The following is an 18,623-nucleotide window of genomic DNA, read 5'->3' on the forward strand; positions in this document are numbered from 1 at the left end:
CAATGGTAAGGGACTTCAGGGAGTTTTTTCCCCCCAGGGCTGGCCACAGAAAGAAGTGGGGTTGGGTTGGGGAATATGGGTAGAGAGTGATATCGGAAATACATTGTCAGAGATTGCCTCATCAGTGATTGTTATGGTAGGGGTAGTGAGGCCATGTGAGATGACAAGATTGAGGGGGTGGCTGTGTATATGGGTAGCAGAGTTTATATGGAGGGAGAGATTAAAAGGAGGAAAGGAGGACAGTGAAGTCAGAGGAGAGAGAACAGTAAGAGTTGAGGAGGAGGTTGAAATCACCGAGGATAAGAAGTTGCTCAGTGTAGAGGCAGAAGGAGGAAAGCACAGAAGATGCGAGAGAAAATTGGTGTGGTATTTGGGTGGGCGATACAGAACAAGGACCTTAAAAGAGTGGAACAAGGTGAGATGCTCAAAGGAAGAGAAATTGCCAGAGGAGTAGGGAGGCAGACCAAGGTGTGATTTAGAGATAAGGGTTACACCACCACCACCACTGTAGTTTGGGCATGGTAAATGGTGGCAAGCATAGCCAGGTGGAGAAGCTTCATTAAGTTCATTTCTACTTACCTACCATGCCAAACCTCCACCAAGGCTCTCTCTGCCCTAGCTCTGAACTTGAATCTCACTCCAGCTTCTTTCCCATCTCTCCCCAGACCTTCTCTGAGCTCATTTTGTCCAAGAGACTGATTTCCTGCTCCCTTGACCCCATTACCACTGAACTGCTGACCTCCCAACTTTATTCTGATGCCACGATAGCTAACACTGTAAATGGTTCCTTCTACTCAGCTACTGGTCTCCTCCATTTCAATGCCACCATCACCCCTCCCCTCAGTCCTTGAATATGTTGTCACATCCCAAATCAGTGTCCATTTTTCCTGCAATTCCCAGTTGAAACCTCTCTAATCAGGTTTCCATCCCCGCCACAGCTTTGATACAGCTGTATCCAAAATCACAAACTATATTCTCTGTGACTGTGACCATCATGCATTATCCCTCCTCATCCTCCACAACTTCTCAGCAGCCACTGACATGGTCGACCACAGTATCCTCCTCCAGCACCTTGCCTCCATTGTCCAGCTTGGTGACACTGACCTTGCTTGGTTTCACTCTTACATATCCAATATTAAAGAAAAGTATAGGAACTTCTTTTTAATGAAGGGAACGATTCTGTATTTTTAATAGCTTTGAGTCTGTGGCCAAGATTATCTATCGGTGTCATTTTTAACACTATTGTTAACACCAGCATTAAAATAACATTGATCAAAAAAAAACAGGCTTGTGTGTATACAAACATAAATAAGTGGAAAGCTTTTCAGAGCTTCTGTTTCTGCTGTAAAATTCTAACTTGTTTTAAGAAAATGTGCTAAAGTTCATAATTTTGGTACCATCAGTAGACTGATGAGATAAACAAGGCACAAATACACATTAGGAATAATAATAAAACAAATTCTGAACTGTTTCAAACAGTCATTTTTATTGAAGTGTACAATACAAACATTTGAATGCATAAGCTCTATTCTGTAGTTATTGTGGCTTCAAGTATATTTACATAACAAGATTATCTACTTCAGCAATTTTATAGATAAAATATCAAAGATATAAAAGATCATTTAATTAAAAAAACTTGACAATACTGATATGTATTATAGTTTTATGCATTATAGTTTTAGTTCATTTAAGAGAAAAACATTCAGGTTATATCCAGTGGGATTGGGGGCAAGGTATTGACTTGGATAGAGAACTGGTTGGCGGACAGAAAGCAAAGAGTTGGAATAAACAGGTCGTTTTCCGAGTGGCAGGCAGTGACTAGTGGGGTACCGCAAGGATCAGTCCTAGGACCCCAGCTGTTCACAATATATATTAATGATCTGGACGAGGGAATTGGTTGTAATATCTCCAAATTTGCAGACGACACAAAGCTGGGTGGGAGGGTATGCTGTGAGGAGGATGTTGTGGAACTCCAGTACGATTTGGACAGGTTGGGTGACTGGGCAGAAACATGGCAAATGCACTATAATGTGGATAAATGTGAGGTTATCCACTTTGGTGGCAAAAACAGGAAGGCAGATTATTATTTGAATGGCAATAGATTGGGAGAAGGGGAAGTGCAAAGAGACCTGGGTGTTCTTGTGCACCAGTCGCTGAAGGTAAGCATGCAGGTGCAGCAGGCGGTTAAGAAGGCAAATGGTATGTTGGCCTTCGTAGCAAGAGGGTTTGAGTACAGGAACAAGGATGTCTTGCTACAGTTGTACAGGGCCTTGGTGAGACCGCACCTTGAATATTGTGTGCAGTTTTGGTCGCCTTACCTGAGGAAGGACGTTCTTGCCATGGAAGGAGTGCAGCGAAGATTCACCAGGCTGATACCTGGGATGGCAGGAATGACGTATGAGGAGAGATTGCGTTGATTGGGCTTATACTCACTGGAGTTTAGAAGATTGAGAGGGAATCTCATCGAAACCTATAAAATTCTGTCAGACCTGGACAGACTAGATGCAGGAAGGATGTTCCTGATGGCCGGGGAGTCCAGAACCAGGGGTCATAGTCTAAGGATAAGGGGTAAGCCATTTAGGACTGAAATGAGGAGGAATTTCTTCACCCAGAGAGTGGTGAACCTGTGGAATTCTCTGCCATAGAGGGCAGTGGAGCCCAGTTCATTAAATATATTCAAGAAAGAGTTGGATATATTTCTTAAGGCTAAAGGGATCAAGGGATATGGGGAGAAGGCAGGGACAGGGTACTGAATTTGGATGATCAGCCATGATCTCATTGAATGGTGGAGCAGGCTCGAAGGGCCGAATGGCCTACTCCTGCTCCTATCTTCTATGTTTCTATTAGTTAGGGAAACAATTTTTTTTACATCATTATGGCCATTTTCTTTATATTGGTCTGATTGTAGATTAAGGAACAAGGTGATATACCCTGTGTGATACATTAAAAGTTACTTCTGCTGCAGTAGCCAGGATTTTATGATTCAGTAGTAGAGAAAATTTTAAAAATCAACTGTTTGTTGGTTACTAGTTAATGAATAATTTATAAAATAAACTACTACTAGGAAGTGTTTCATAAAAAAGGTATAAAAATTCATCTAAGACAAAAATTGTGAACATATGTTCTTATAACAAATCCTAAGTACAGCTGTACAACCAAGTACTAAAACACAGATTGCAAATTCCAGGAGTTAACTGAACTCCATCCAACCCAAATATCCATCAACAGTATAATTAAACAATCGCAGATAATGTGAGCCTAAATTAACCTTTAGTTTTCCAATGCATATGCAAGTAAATAATACAATATGTAGAGTGAATACTGTGATTTCCCCCACCCAAAAAATTGCATCAGTTACAGTGAAATTGTTATAATTTTGTATAGATAGTAAGAAATAGTCTGTGATTTAAAGCAAGGATGGTGGTTCAATATGAAGGGAGAAAAAAGTGTTGTAGTTCAGATTTACAACACTTACTTGCATCTATGTTCGAATCCAGCCCACACTAATGGGATGAAAGTCTCGTGTCATTGCTGTTCCTATATATAATGGATTTGGGCAGCCTCATTCTACATCCTACTATTTGATGATGATGGAAAGTGCAATGTTAAAACGGTTTAACAATCACAAAACCTCAACAGATCTGGCAACTTTGGTTGGTGTCTTGTTGGATGTATATATGGAATATTTAATTGTTTATGAAGGGCAGCATTGTTCAAGAAAATACTAGTCGTCATACAATTAGTTTTCTGTCAAAATGCTGCCTCCATAGATTATTAATGCTACAATTGTCCTCCTTGCTAAGTAGTGTATTACTTTTGTAGTCATCTACATCTGGTACAAAGGCTGCGTATCTCATTATTTATTGATGGATCAGCAGTACAATGGTATGAAATTATGGCTTTCCTCCCCACAAGAAGTGTGAAATTCACAAGTGCAGTATTAAGTACAGAGTTTCTTTTTATATTGTGGATGTAATCTCCAAAAGTCTTTCTTCTGGATATGCCTTGCTATTAAAAGTTGAGTAAATGACGCTTCTGAGTGGCGCTCACTGTCGCACCACTATCATCGATGTGGCATATGATAATGGCCCGGAATTTGCCGTCAGCAGCGAAGCGACGGCGCTTGCCGCTGACCTCAAAGAAAGCTGCCCACAAAGATCTAGCGATCTCTGTGGCATCGATTTCAGCTCTCCCGACCTTTGTTTGAATCTGGTGCCAAATCAAGTGAATCTCCAGCGTCCAGCAACAGTGATGTCATCAAGCTGGCTGAGCAGCCAATCATATTGTAGAATTCTCAGACAGCAAACTAGGAAGTAAAATGCACAGACTCTAATTTACTTTTTTAATAATTTTTAGAGCAAAATAAAGTTTTGGACATACAGGATTAAGGTAGAAACTGAAATATCACAAAAAAAATTAAATTGAAAACAATGCAATTTTTAATCATATTCATGGAATAAAATTACATTCCACAAATATAAAATTAGTTTCAGGGCCAGAATGGTTATTCAGCAGTCAATACGCCGTTAAAAACCCAGTTACACCACTTTCAACACGGCTTAACTTTTTTGTGGGGGGGTGGGTGGGGCTGTTTAACAATGATATTCTAGCGTAAGAGAGGAAGTTTTGGTCCTTGTATGTTATGCAATTTCAATTGCTTACATGCTCTGGGGAGTTCCACAGCGCAACTTGTGGCGGAGCAGTGAATGACTGACTGCAACTTCAGGATTTCTGCGTTTATCTGGGCATGCACTAAATCCAGAAGTTGCTGTCAGTTTCAGAGGGGTAATGACAGCAAACATTGACAGTTTCACTATCATTACCACTGCAAAATCCAGGCCATCAACTTTCCCAGCAAATTTTGTCTTTGGATCTACGTGGACAATGGTCTTACTTATGGTGATCATCACCAATAATGCCGTTGCAACAAATTCTTGACCAATATGTAATATGTTACATGTAAATGCATGTATGGTGTATAAACATATTCAATTCACGTATGGTCTATTTTAGCAGTTCAGTTGAGGTATAGGCTTGTCAATGTTATTTGTATGGTTAAGTTTGTTTCATCTTTTATTAAGGTGCTTTCCCATTCACAAAACATTTACTACAGTAAATCACTTCATTAAATCCACCTCCCCAAAACTCAGCAAAAGAAATTCCTCTTCCCATGTGATTCCCTACAGATCTCTTTCACCAAGTGTAATGAAACTCTCAGTAGCAAATTGGAACATACTTGCAGTAATGGCCAGAAAGTACCTGCAACTAATGAGCCACTTTATAATGGTATTTAACAGCAGATGTTTAACATTTGTGTGTAATGTAACTTAGTAGCCTTTTCTATTTCTCAACAGTGCCTTTCAAGTCCTTATGGCAGGAATAATGTTGCACCAACTAGATACCTTCAGGGTGCAGTGAAATAAGCACTGTAGTACAGATGGCAGGCCTAGATGTTGGCAGTGGAAACTGTTGATGCAGAATCCATGATCCATTGCATCTGGTTCGAAGTGAGAAGAGGGTTCTCCAATTTAAAGAAAACCACATTGGTAAGCTAAGATTATTCATAAAATGAAAGATTGTTGTTTTATATATGACAGAAATGGCTCTTTCAAAGAACAATGGCCAAGCTGACTAAAAGAATGCAGAAGAAATACTCAGGATCTTTCTGCTAATTAAGTATAAAAGTCAGGAGAACCAGCCATGATGGCACAGGGCTAGAGACATACATGCTCAGGATTTGGTGAAAAAACACAATGTTTATTCTTTCCCTCCTTTCAGGAAAAGCTGACATTCAAGAGAAGGGAGTGCCTACTCTGGAGATAACGGCCTAGAAATTCAGTAAGGCGCCGCCAGCTTTGCGGCCAGTTACCGCCTAAAGAGGGCTTCTGCGCCAATACAGGAGTTTGCGCTGATATTCAGCGTAGCGGTAATGGCGGCGGTAGCCGTTAGCGCTGCGCCGGCACCGATGACGTCATCGGTGTGCGCAGTGCCCCGGTTCCGCCCCGATACCCATATTTAGTTGCGGCCGCCTCTTCCGCAGCGGCCGCAAACAGCGATCAGAAAACGGGGCCGTACTGTAGCCTTAGTGGGGTGCTTTAAGGTGGAGGTGTGGCCGGCCGCTTTTTCGGCGGCCGCCTGCCCGCACCTCCTTCCCCGGCCTCCTCCACCCGCCCCCCCCCCCCGCGGCATTGCCGGCTGCTTTCCGCGAACCCGGCACTTCTCCGTGGTGCCGGGCTCATTTGCCGGCACTATCCAGCGGCGATCTCCCCGTTGCAGGCACCTCCCCCTTAAGAGAAGGAGGAGGCCTGCAGTACCACAGCCTGCCGCTCCGCAGCGGGTGTCGCAGCGGCGCCTAGAGCGCTGAAATTCAGTTTCAGCGCCCCAAGCGGGGGCGGGCACACCCTGGAATAGCGCCCGGTTCCGACTTGGGGCGCAAAAAACGAATATCTGACGGTCCCAAATGGCTCCGCGCCCAGCGCTAACTTTTGGGCGCTAGCCAGCTGGCGGGGCCATAGTGAATTTCTAGGCCAACATCCCTTAACTGCAAATCCTGACTCATGCCAAGACCATCATGGAAATAAATAGAAGGTAATGAGGTATAGTGAACATTGAGGTCAGAGTACTTGGTTTAGACCATTGAATAGATTGTGCATAACTTGTACGTGGAACTGTAACTTATAATGGGAATATGCATATGTTGAGCACCACTGGTGAAAATTTAAAGCACTGTTTCTGTCACAGACATGTATAATACTATTTATTTACTCATTACATACTGTAGTAACCCTTCCAGAGAGATGCTGAAACCGAGTGATTCACCAGCACAGGATGACCCACATTACAATATCCACAACACATTAAGCAAGCACTAGTCAAAGCCACATACCCCAGAGGCTGTAGATAGCAAGATACTGATGGGATCACGTGATGGTGCACAAAGCACAAGTCAGAAAGGTGCAGAAAAGTTGCATGCAGTAAGTAGCCAGTGTTGTAGTGGATATTTGTCTTCCATAAGCCAACTATATAACCTTTGTTCTCCCTCGAAGATCGTTGGCACACAAGTTTGCCTCAAAATACATGTTTTGTGAGAATTCTCCAGAAAGCAGGTATTTATGTGCATGATATTCATAAAAGAATTACATCTCATTGGCACACTGAAAAATATCCCTCATTCATGTATGCCACAACATTGTTTATAGATGTACATTTCCCCTCCCTTTGCCACACCACTGGCAGCCGCGCCTGTAGCCACAATTTCCCCACGCTCTGGAAATCCTTTCCTAAACTTCTCTGCCTCTTCACCTCCCTCTCCTTAAATCCCACCTCTTTGATCAAGTTTTTGGTCACCACCTCCTAATCTCTTTCCTTTGGCTTGACATCCTTTTATGCCTCTGAAGCACCATGGGACATTTTTTATGTCAAAAGGAGTGGTATAAATTAAAGTTGTTGCTGTACACAAAGCTACATACAACAACAAAAACTTTCATTTATATAGAGCCTTTAACATAATAAAATGTCCCAAGGCTTTCACTGGAGTGTCATCAGCAAAACTTGACCAAGACAAAGACGACGACATTAGGACTGGTGACAAAAAACTTGGTCAAAGGTAGGTTTTAAGCAGCGTCTTAAAGGCGGAGAGGGGTGGATAGGTTCTGGGAGGGAGTTCCAGAGCCTAGGACCTAGACAGCTGAAGGCACGGCTGCCAGTGGTGGGGCAAAGGAAGTGGGGGATGCACAAGAGCCCAGAATTGGAGGAACATAGAGTTCTTGGAGGGTTCTAGGGCTGGAGGAGGTGTATACAATCTGACACTTTGTAAGGCACAACTGTTGAAAAAATTCTTTACTGCCTCAAGGGCAACTATATGAACTTCATGTACTGGTGCACTGCAAAATTGCCAACTCCTAAGTGAGGTAAAGAAAATGGCAAAATAAATTTGAAGTCTTAAAAAAAAAAGTAGAGAAAATGCAATGAATTAAAGTGATGAATTCCCTAGGGTACTATTTATAAATTGTGCCTAATTTGTGCATTATCAGTGAGCAATTCATGATGGTGCCTGCAAAGACATCCTTGCATAATAATTTAAGGCAGTGGTAACTTTCATTACCAGAGGCAGGTCTAATGGTGGACTTTGTCTATAAATCCTGGCAAATGGCAAGGCTCAGGTAGTTCACCCTGCAGCAGTAAATCCAGAACCTGGGGTCGTGACAGGTCCAGTGCATCCTCTTACAATGTCCTCTGAACTCCTGGGTTATCAACTACTTCTCACCTCTGCTTTTGTGGCCAAATATAAAAGCTTTTGGCTGCAATTGACTTATTATGGTTTGTTTCTGAATTCTGACAACTGCCTCCGCTGTTCTTGTGCCAATTCTAAGTGGGAATGAAAAAAAGTAAAATCCCCTTAATTGTCATGTAACATCAACTTAACAAGGAAAAGAGTTGTGCTGCAAAAATTACTATTCCGTAACAGAGGAAAAATTCTTCCACAATTTGCAGGGGTGTGACAAAAATAGGCGACCTTTCCACTAGAATAATAGAAAACATAGAAAAATAGGAGTAGACATTCGGCCCTTCGAACCTGCTCCGCCATTCGATCATGGCTGATCCTCTATCTCAATACCATATTCCTGCTCTCTCCCCATATCTAATGAAATTGCTCACTGATGCATAATTTATAAATAGTACCCTAGGGAATTCATCACTTAATGCAATGAATTTCCTCATTTTTCCCCCCTGTCTAACTTGTGTTTTTTTTTTAAAGACTTCAATGCCATTATTTTACCTTTTTCTTTACCTTATTTCTTAATAGTTGTTTTGCAAGTTTTTTCTTAGTTGTATTTTTTTTGACTTTCCTTATCCATATTCTCTTTGTGAGTTGAACAGTTATCTCAACAGCAATAAGCACATTTGTAACTGAATCAAGGTTAAAAATAATTGTGGTTTTGATTTGTGTTCTGCAGAGTTTGTACAAGTGCAGCTGAAATTTGACAATTGCAGAACTATGCTTGGAGCTGTGTTTTCTGAAAGGAGGGTGGTAGCTGCATTCATAAGGAGTAAATTTGATGTAAGCTAAACGCCCCCTTTTATAACCTCCCAAAGCGAGCCATTAAAGCTTAGTAATTACTAAAAAAAAAACTTCGCCCTATTGTCATTAGGAGAAATTGCAGGCATCAAGGAAATTCAGGGGACTGCAAATCCTGAAAGCATGGATTCTAAGTGACATGGTCTCACTAGGATTTCACAATTTGGGTACTTAAGAGTGCTTAGGCATCTAGGAGGTTAAGATCATCCAATAAAATAGATTAAATAAACTTAGGAACTTGTGTATTGGAGGTACAGTATAGGGAATGCCTATTCTGCAATTAACAATTTACATGTCACTTACATTTAATTGGTATATTAGATATGATTAATATCTCATTAATAAGATTTTCAATTTAGTAGAACAAATATCTCCATGAAATTTAACAAAGATGTGACTTAGTGTTTGATTTATTCATGAAAATGCCAGCATTATGTTCCCCTTCTTTCTTACACTTTGTCCTGTGAAAGCAAATTAGTACAAAGGAAATAACGTAACTTTGGCAATTGGACGTGTAAGCTTACAATTCACATATTAAAATCATAATGCCCGATTTAAAAAGAGACTCAATATTGTGCTCAGAATGTACAATAATGCTTTTCGCTAACCTCTCAAATCCCACATCACTAATTGGCAAGTGCAGCAAGTATCTACAATGCTTGGCAAAGATTACCCAAGAATCTATTACTGCCATCCTAGTTACCCAGTACAAACAAGCTGTAGTCTCTCGTTGAACTACAATTGTTTTCCAAATGAAATAAACCCAATTTTTAAGCAAAACAACTAGAAGGACTACTTGAAGTATTCTTTAAAAATATTACGTTGCAATGTAAATAGCAAAATATAAACTTGCTGCATTCATCTCCCAGTGAAAATGGTAGCTCATCCTTTAAAATTGAGAAAACCTCCTTAAATACAAATATATATGGACTTCCTAGAGTTTATGATACTACCTTGTTTTATCTATTCTGGATATAGACCATCATGATGTATAATACACTATAAGTTGTTATTTTAGTTACATTTTATAAACACATCATAGTTTTGTAACATAACCTAAACCCTCCATGACCATTACAATCTTTAGCTTGTGTCTAATTCAAATTCTGTCCAATGCAGAATACTTCTACGATAATTAAAAAATATTGGTTATTAATTGGATCATTCAAAAGGTGTCCTTTTCATTGTGTATTGTCAGAAAATCTATATCTTTAAGTACAGTGTAACTTCAATGAAGCCCTAATTGAACCTCTGGTGCAGAAGCATTAAAAAAAAAATTATAGTTTCCTGAAAACATGTGCCAGAACAACGGCATATACTGCATAATGCGGATTTTCGACGCAAAAGATCTTGGAAATTTGGGTGCAAGTCAATTACACCGATTTTTAGCGCTATGCTCGAATTTCAATGATCTTTTATGTCGATTCTGCGAAACCTTTGCAGAAACCCCCTCTCACTCATTAACATAGCTCTGCCCCCCGCCCCCCCGGTAAAAGTGCAATTCACACGTATTTCCTGAATTTATGCCAGTTCTGAACGGGCTGTAAACTTATGCCTAAAGTTTTAGGTGCACCAGGATCCAAAGTCAAATTTGTGATGTTTTATGGTGATTTTTGTTCTGCTTTTTAAAAAAGTATTTAACTAAGTGAGACCTAAAATCTTTTAATGCAACTTTAAATTAAAAATTGAAAAACATTCACACTTGAATTTTCTTAAGCATTCTGTCCCTAAGTGCATAAATAATGGTTTGATGGCTTCAAATTTGAATTTTTATGCATAGAGGGACTTGAAGAAGGAATGTGGCGCAAATTCGGCACTTTCCACTGCCCACAATTGTTTACTCTGGTTTCCAATTGTTTTATGTCGGGTTTTTCTTTCCGGCGTATACTAATGAGATTCTCAGGAAATTTCAACGTAATTCACCAATGGGAAGGTGGGCGTAAAATTGGGGTAACTTGCCGGTTATATCATTCAGAAAATTCTGTGCCCTATGTTCAAAAACATTAACTGCATCAGGATAATAAAAACTAACATCTTTAGTCTGATGCAAATTGCTGACCACTGTTCCAAATACATTATGCTGCATTTGGCTTGACCAGTGTCTGCTACTTGGTGTTTCTGAGTCATAAGCCAGCTGTCCAGACTTGGCTGCATTTGTCAAGGTATGCACAGCAACACTCAGCATACCTCAACACTCTTCTTCAGGTCAATGGATTTATTAACCAGCTCTTGTATTTAGGAACACAGCACTAGCCTACTGTCTTCACTCTGATCCATTCTTTCCATTTTTCACCCCACTTCCCCAGGGTACAGTTTGAAGATATGGTTACTATTGTTCTAGATTTTGTTTAAAAACCATCTTTCATACGATTTGTTAAGTTCTAGGTTAGGATCACATGAGGCTGAATCATACACTTCAGAATACAGATGTCCCTCCACTGAATAGAATTTGCGTAATAGCTACCACAATTTACAGGAAGAATTCTCGTAACTCTGTCTCCTCCATGTTTTTATCAAAGATATTCTTCAGCATAGAGTTCTTGAGCTGGTCACTAAAGTGGCTGTGCCTACAACAACAAAATGATTAAAACATCGTTAGATATCTACATTTTTAATTATCACTAACAAATGACTGTCAAAAATCTTTGTAAGATGCAATATTATCACAACATTGCTAACAATAAAAAACATATTGTATCAAAATGAGTTTGGTTGTTTTACAGAATTGTCAGATTTTTCTTTCCTTTCTCCCACTTTACTCTCCTCACCCCCTTCTCCCTGAAAATTCTTGATCAACAGTAATCCAACACAAAGGCAGAGAAGGCAAGTTGGCCATATTTTGAGACAGGCTGAGCTAATGCTCTGAGGAAAAGAAGATCTGCCTATTGAATTACTTCGCCTTTCACCTTTTCTGAAAAATAAACAGACCATTTTATTGTGACTATGTCATTTGCTCTTGACTTATTAAAATTAAACTTTCACTAATTTTTCCACTGGGAATTTTCTTTGGGATTTAAAAAAAGACTGCAAATGAAGATGGACCATAACAATCAGAGTAGGTTTTTAAAAACTTTCATGCCAATACATATTTTTTTCCAAGCAGAAATAAATCATACCCTGTTGAAGGCAGCAGATTCAAATATACTGTTTGGAACAGTCACCTCATTAGTTTAAAAAAATCATTTAGAGAGACTCTTTTGTTACATTACAAATAATAAACTTGTTGATTAATAGAGAAAAGATCTCTTGTCAGAAATCTTAAAAAACATAATTAAGTTAAAACATTTGATAGGACAAACATGCCACAGAATGATAAGAATTAATACTTCTACGAGTAATATGCAACTTATGTGGAAAATTAGCAAACTTTTATCATTCCATTGCCAGGTTTCATTATAAATATCCAAATCAATGTAAATTTCAGAATGGGCTAAAAAGATAGTTAGTTAAAAATATAATTAGTTTCCTACATTTTTTCTTTAAAATTACTGAAAAAAAGACATTCAATCGAAACATTTTCTGAACGCAAGAGGGAGCATTTTATTTTAAGGTGGAAGTGGTCATTAACTAACTTCTGATTAAATACTCTATTAATTAGTAAAATAGATAACGCAGAAGAGAAGTTTTAGTAACTACAATATGCAAGTTAGAAAAAAATTAAGTTACGTCTAATTGAAGTTATGAATGGACATTATTTGGTTTAACTTGAGTTAACAATGAATAAACAGGAGTTAGTTCTATACTGGTTAGGTTTGTGACAGAAAAGATGAAGTTAATACATAATGTTCTACACACTTGTACCAACAGCTAATAATACATGAATCAAGTAAGTTCCCTTGGGTAGCATTCAAACGTACCATGCCCCAGTTCCCTTGATCAGCAAGCATGCAGAAGAAATATCGCTGTTGCAAAAGTCCTAAAAGAGGTGAATATTTATTCAGATATGCGTGCAAATACAGCGAGATCGAGCAAAACCCCCAGCCACCAAAAGGCGAATGCATGCAACTTAAGAATATGCTATGTTCATGCAAATTAATTAGAAAACCATTAAAAAAAAACCATTAAGCATGTCACATCATTCCTTTCTTAATCCAGAAACTGGACTAACAGATGGTTTCCTTCTTATACACCAAGTAGCAACAAGAACACCATGGCACTAACTTTCAGCTGCATGAATAAGAGCTCATGGTCCCTTGCCCAGCAGCTGTTGCCTGGACAGCTACTTTACAAAGTTTTTGTACTTGGAGCAATTAAAACTGTAGTATCCCATATAGCTTTCTTTTTAAATTCCAAAATATAATCACAACCAAAAGTTTGTGAAATAAATTACAATTTTGTTTCTCACCCCTGTTTATATTCAAAGTTTGCCCTCCTTCAATTTAACAAGGTAGAGTTAAGTTATACAATCATGAGCAGCTCTGTCTCCCAGTCACTCTGCCCTTAGTGCTATGATTGCTAAATTTACTAGACATGGTTATTCTTTAAACTCAGTCATAGCAACAACTTTGTTGAGAAGCCATTGTGGGGAAATAGGAGTAGACATTGTTGATGTTTTCAATTATTAATGGGCTAAAAAAAAGGAAGTGGGATCCTTTGAATAAAGGGTTAAGATGTGTTGAGGATCAAATAATAGCTGATTCTTTAGTACCAGAATCCCAGCTGGTATGTACGGTGATATAAACAAAACTTTCTAGCGTGCCCTATGAAGGATTTGATTTACAATGCTGCTAGTGCTTTTGTAAAGATAAAATCTTACAAATTTATCACTTATAGCATCATTTTTCAACAGGCAAAACCATGACAGGAGGATCTGCAGAAAACATCTTAATGGATTAATACTGTGAACACACATTTCCATGTGGATTTCTACAGCTTTACTTAACGGATCATGCATTCCTATCAACCACAGAGTGTATGAATCCTTTCATCATAAACACAGTAAAAGCTGAACAGGAATACCCTCATGAGTAAATGTTCCCTTTATCCCGTAGTTCCCATTAAGCAAACACTGTAGAATATATAGGTAAATAATACATAAGCAAATACTCCCTTTAAAGGGTTATAGTCATTTAAAACTAAAATCAATTATTTTAACAGTTCCTTTGTTTATTTTGGTTGATTTATTAGAGTACTTTTGTTTAAACAGACTACGCAAAGGACTTCATCCCTGGAGCTATTACTATCCCAACTGTTATAATGATGGCCATTAACTGAAGGCACTTCAATGATCTTGTATTTCAGTTTTATATCTTATGACTTAATTCTATGAGTGCGCTGAATACAAGGTCACTGAATATGGCTTCCTGGATTAATTTTTCTATCTTTGTGTTAAATCAACAACCTCATAAGGTTGAGAACAAGAACCCTTGCATTTCAACTGCCCCATCCCTGGATGACATCAGTAGTATGTACAAAAAAAATTAAAGAAATTAGGAGAAATTGAACAAAGATCATTTTTTAATTTCTAAATGTGTTCCAGATGACACAACCCCTCTCAAAAAAAAATCTAATTATCCAGGGTGTTAACTTCTACAGCATTTGCTTTAACAGGAGGTGTTTGCCCAATATTTAGGATTGCACTAGAATGCTATTTGTACAAATGATAGTGCCATGGGATTCTAAAGAAAAACAAAAACTAAACAAGTGCAAATCAAAGTTTTAACAAGATTAAAATTTAAGTTCCAATCAAACAATAAGCAAAATAAAACTTCAAACACGACTAATGTTGCCCAAATCACAAGACATTTCAGTAAAAAAGTGTTCTGATGAAATGGTTAACATTTGATTGCTGTTCTTGCATTAAATAATTAATCCAAACAAAACAAATTTTCAGATCATCGCAAATCTGCTTCAAAAACATTTTCATGACAAAAGTAAAATCAAACTTTAATAGTAGAGAAAACTTTATAGTATATATGAAGTTTTCATATCTCTCTTCAGTGATAAATGTAATCAAACAACTATCTTATGTAGTTGTTAAAGTTCAATAATTGTAATTTCATAAATTCGCAAATAAAGAAAATAAAACTTTTGTATACAACAACTTGCATTTATATAGCACCTTTAGCATAAAGAATGTCCCAAGGCACTTTACAGAGGCATAAGGAAAAAACTGATGTTGAGCCGAAGAGATATTTGTAGGGTTGACTAAAAGCCTGGTCAAAGAAGTCAGTTTTGAGAAGGTTTATAAATAACAGGAGGGAGGTTGAGAGGCAGAGGGGTTTAGAGACCGAATCCCAGAGAGTAGGACCCAGGCAGCTGAAGGCTCTGCATCAGTGGTGGGACGAAGGGAGTGGGAAATGCACAAAATGCCAGTTAGGACAAAGGAGAGTCCAGGGGGTGGGGAGGAGTGATATAAGGCTGGAAAAGATTACAAAGTTAGGATGGAGTGAGACCATGGAGAGATTTAAAAACAAGTATTTAAACTTTATTACTTTGGGAGCCAGAGAGCCAATGTAAGTCAGAAAGGACAGGAGTGAAAGGCACAAGGGACTCAACATAGGACAGGATGCATACAGCTGGGCTTTAGACAAGTTGGAGTTTATGGAGGGTGGTGCCCAGCAAGGAGAGTATTATTGTATTCAAGTTTGGGGGTTGTAAAGGCATGTATGAGGGTTTCAGCATCGAAGAAGCTGAGGTAAGAGCAGGGATGGGCAATGTTGCAGAGGTGGAAATAAATAGCTTGTGATCGAACATATATGGGGTTTGAAACTGAGCTCATGGTTGAACAGGATGCCAAGGTTACAAACAACCTGGTTCAGCTTGAAATATTGGTCAGTCAGGGAAGGGGCTGGAATCAATGGCAAGAGAATGGAGTTTGTGGTGGGACCAAAGATGATGGCTTTGATCATCCCAATGTTGAGCTGGAAGTTTTGACCCACCCAACAGAAAACAGGTGTCAGAAAAGTAGCTTGACAGCACTGAGGCAGTTGAGGGATCAAGGGAAGTAGTGGAGAAGTAAAGCTGAGTGCCCTCCGCATACATATGAAAGCTGCCCCAATGCTTGTGGATGATGTGATCGGGGGCAGCATGTAAATTACAAATGGTGGGGGGGAGCACGGAAAGATGCTTGGGGTACTCTGGAGGTGACTGTGTGAGAAGGGCAGGTAAGGGAAGAGAACCTATTGCTGGGGAATCAGTGCCTATGTTTGGATAAACAGGGAAGAAACCTTGAGTAAACAGTCTCATGAAGCAGAACGATAGGAAGGGGGATGGAGAAGGCCATTCAGAGAAGTCAAGGAGGGATAAAGGACTATGGTCACAGAAGATGTCATACATGACTTTGAATAGGGTAGCTTTGATGCTGGTATTAAAGGGTGCAAACCAGACTGGAGGGATTTGAACTGGGAGTTACAGGAAAGACAGGCAAGGTGCAGGATGACAACAAATTCAAGAACGTTATTGAGGAAAAGGAAGTTAGAGATGGGATGGTAATTGGTAAGGATGGAAGGATAGAAAGTGGAATTTTGAGGATGAGTTGATAATAACAACAGAATTGATAATAGTGGTTTGAAGCAGAGAGGAGCAATCTTGGTGACAAATAAATTCATGAGCTGCTCACACTTGGTGCTCGAGGTGGTGATGAGGGGGTCGAGGGGTTTGAGGAGGTAGTTAGTCATAAGGAAAAAAGAGCCTGCCATTATCCTTTCTCTTCATTATGGTCCTGGAACAGTGGATGGTTTTGGCTGAAGAGATTGTAGCATGGATGCACTTGACACATTAATCCATTTCTAGCAACTGATGTCTAGGTGAGTTGTGCATCAGGTACACTCAAGTCTACATCTATCAGACTTATGGTGAAGATGAGTGTTGTCCCAAAGGGAATGCCAGGACTCTCAGACAGTGATAGTTTTGCTGGGAACAAGGGCAAAGATAGAAGTGAGAGCACAGTTAAGCAAATTGATAGTGGCAGAGGTTTGTGGCAAGTAGCAGACCAAATTTGAGCACCAGGTTGTAAGGGTTCTGGGGAGTATTTTCTCTCCATGGTCAGATAGTGAGGGAATGTGGGTGGGTGGTAAGGGAGATGATGACGTAGTCAGGAGGTAGCAACGTCCTAGATTGCAACCATGGGTGAAGAGAGGTCACGCGATATGGGGAGGTCAAGACGAGAGGCATGCCAAAGATACGGGTCAAGGGGAGTTTATATGAAAAGTGAAATTGAAAGTGGACATTCAGATGAGAGGAGGCTATGGAGGTTGAGGTGAAGATTGCAGGCGCCGAGTTGTACTGCAATACAACCAAGCCCAATGAATGATTTTTTAAAAAGTAACAATTTTATGCTCTTATGAGGATGTCACTGTCGAGAAAATGGCATACCTTTCCAATTTTCCCACCTACTGACAGCATCACATACTCTCAGGTCAAGTTTAAAGCAAATCTCCTTATACATTACTTGAATATGCCTTAACCCCCTAGCTCAGAAGAACAACTGTTCTTTTGGCTTTTTTGAATACAAATTTGTACCAAAAATAGGCAGTTCTGTACTGATGATGCATAGCCAATGGAAGTTTATTTTAATTAAAATCCTTATACATGTCAGAGAATAAACTGTTCATATCAGTCGGGGGGGGGGGGGGGGGGGCAATTCAAATCCAGTCCCATAAATAAAGAGAACAGTGATCCCTGATCCACTGCCCTAAACTGTTCCTCAAAAGGCATCTTTCTGGAGCTCCTTGAATGGTTCAGCTGGTTAAGGCATTGAATAGCTGACCCTAGATTTGATCATTAGTCTGTGCTGAGTTAGTTGATATTAGCCAGGATGCAATTGTGACTCTATAACTGTCCTCAGAATCGCCATGTTAGGCTGGCGAGGGAACAAAATGACCTTGAGCAGCAGCAGCAGCATTTATATAGCGCCTTTAATGTAGTAAAACATCCCAAAGCGCTTCACGGGAGTATTATAAGACAAAAAATTTGACACCGAGCCACATAAGGAGAAATTAGGGCAGGCGACCAAAAGCTTGGTCAAAGAGGTAGGTTTTAAAGAGTGTCTTAAAGGAGGAAAGAGAGGTAGAGAGGTTTAGGCAGGGAATTCCACAGCTTAGGGCCAAGGCAACAGAAGGCACGGCCACCAATGGTTGAGTGATTATAATCAGGGATGCTCAAGAGGGCAGAATTAGAGGAGTGCAGATATCTCAGGGGGCTGTGGGGCTGAAGGAGATTCCAGAGATAGGGATGGGCAAAGCCATAAAGGGATTTGAAAACAAGGATGAGAATTTTGAATATTGAGGAGTTGCTTAACCAGGAGCCAAGGTAGGTCAGTGAGCACAGGGGTGATGGGTGAACGGGACTTGATGCAAGTTAGGACATGGACAGCCGAGTTTTGGATGACCTCAAGTAGGCAAGGTAGAATGTGGAAGGCCAGCCAGGAGTGCGTTGGAATAGTCAAGTCTAGAGGTAACAAAAAAGACTTGCATTTATATAGCGCCTTTCACGACCACCGGACGTCTCAAAGCGCTTTACAGCCAATGAAGTACTTTTGAAGTGGAGTCACTGTTGTAATGTGGGAAATGCGGCAGCCAATTTGCGTACAGCAAGGTCCCAC

General features: G+C 39.7%; 1 protein-coding gene across 3 annotated transcripts in view; it reads right to left on the bottom strand.

Moving 5' to 3' along the window:
• Window positions 1-1,442: 1,442 nt before the first annotated feature.
• sncaip (synuclein, alpha interacting protein) overlaps window positions 1,443-18,623 on the bottom strand; it is a 210,386-nt gene continuing 193,205 nt past the window's right edge. Inside the window, exons 11-12 of one of the 3 annotated variants that reach the window (XM_085986770.1) lie at window positions 12,937-12,995; window positions 1,443-11,646 (exon numbers count right to left, since the gene is read on the bottom strand). In XM_085986770.1, coding sequence (XP_085842896.1) covers window positions 11,550-11,646; window positions 12,937-12,995 — 156 coding nt within the window. In that variant the 3' untranslated portion in view covers window positions 1,443-11,549. The remainder of the gene's footprint in view (window positions 11,647-12,936; window positions 12,996-18,623) is intronic. The other 2 variants (XM_085986788.1, XM_085986780.1) reach the window with 2 other exon arrangements.

This window comes from Somniosus microcephalus, chromosome 1, assembly GCF_052327205.1.
Source record: "Somniosus microcephalus isolate GS21.2 chromosome 1, FLI_Smic_1.0, whole genome shotgun sequence".
In the NCBI taxonomy this organism is placed as follows: Eukaryota; Metazoa; Chordata; class Chondrichthyes; order Squaliformes; family Somniosidae; genus Somniosus; species Somniosus microcephalus.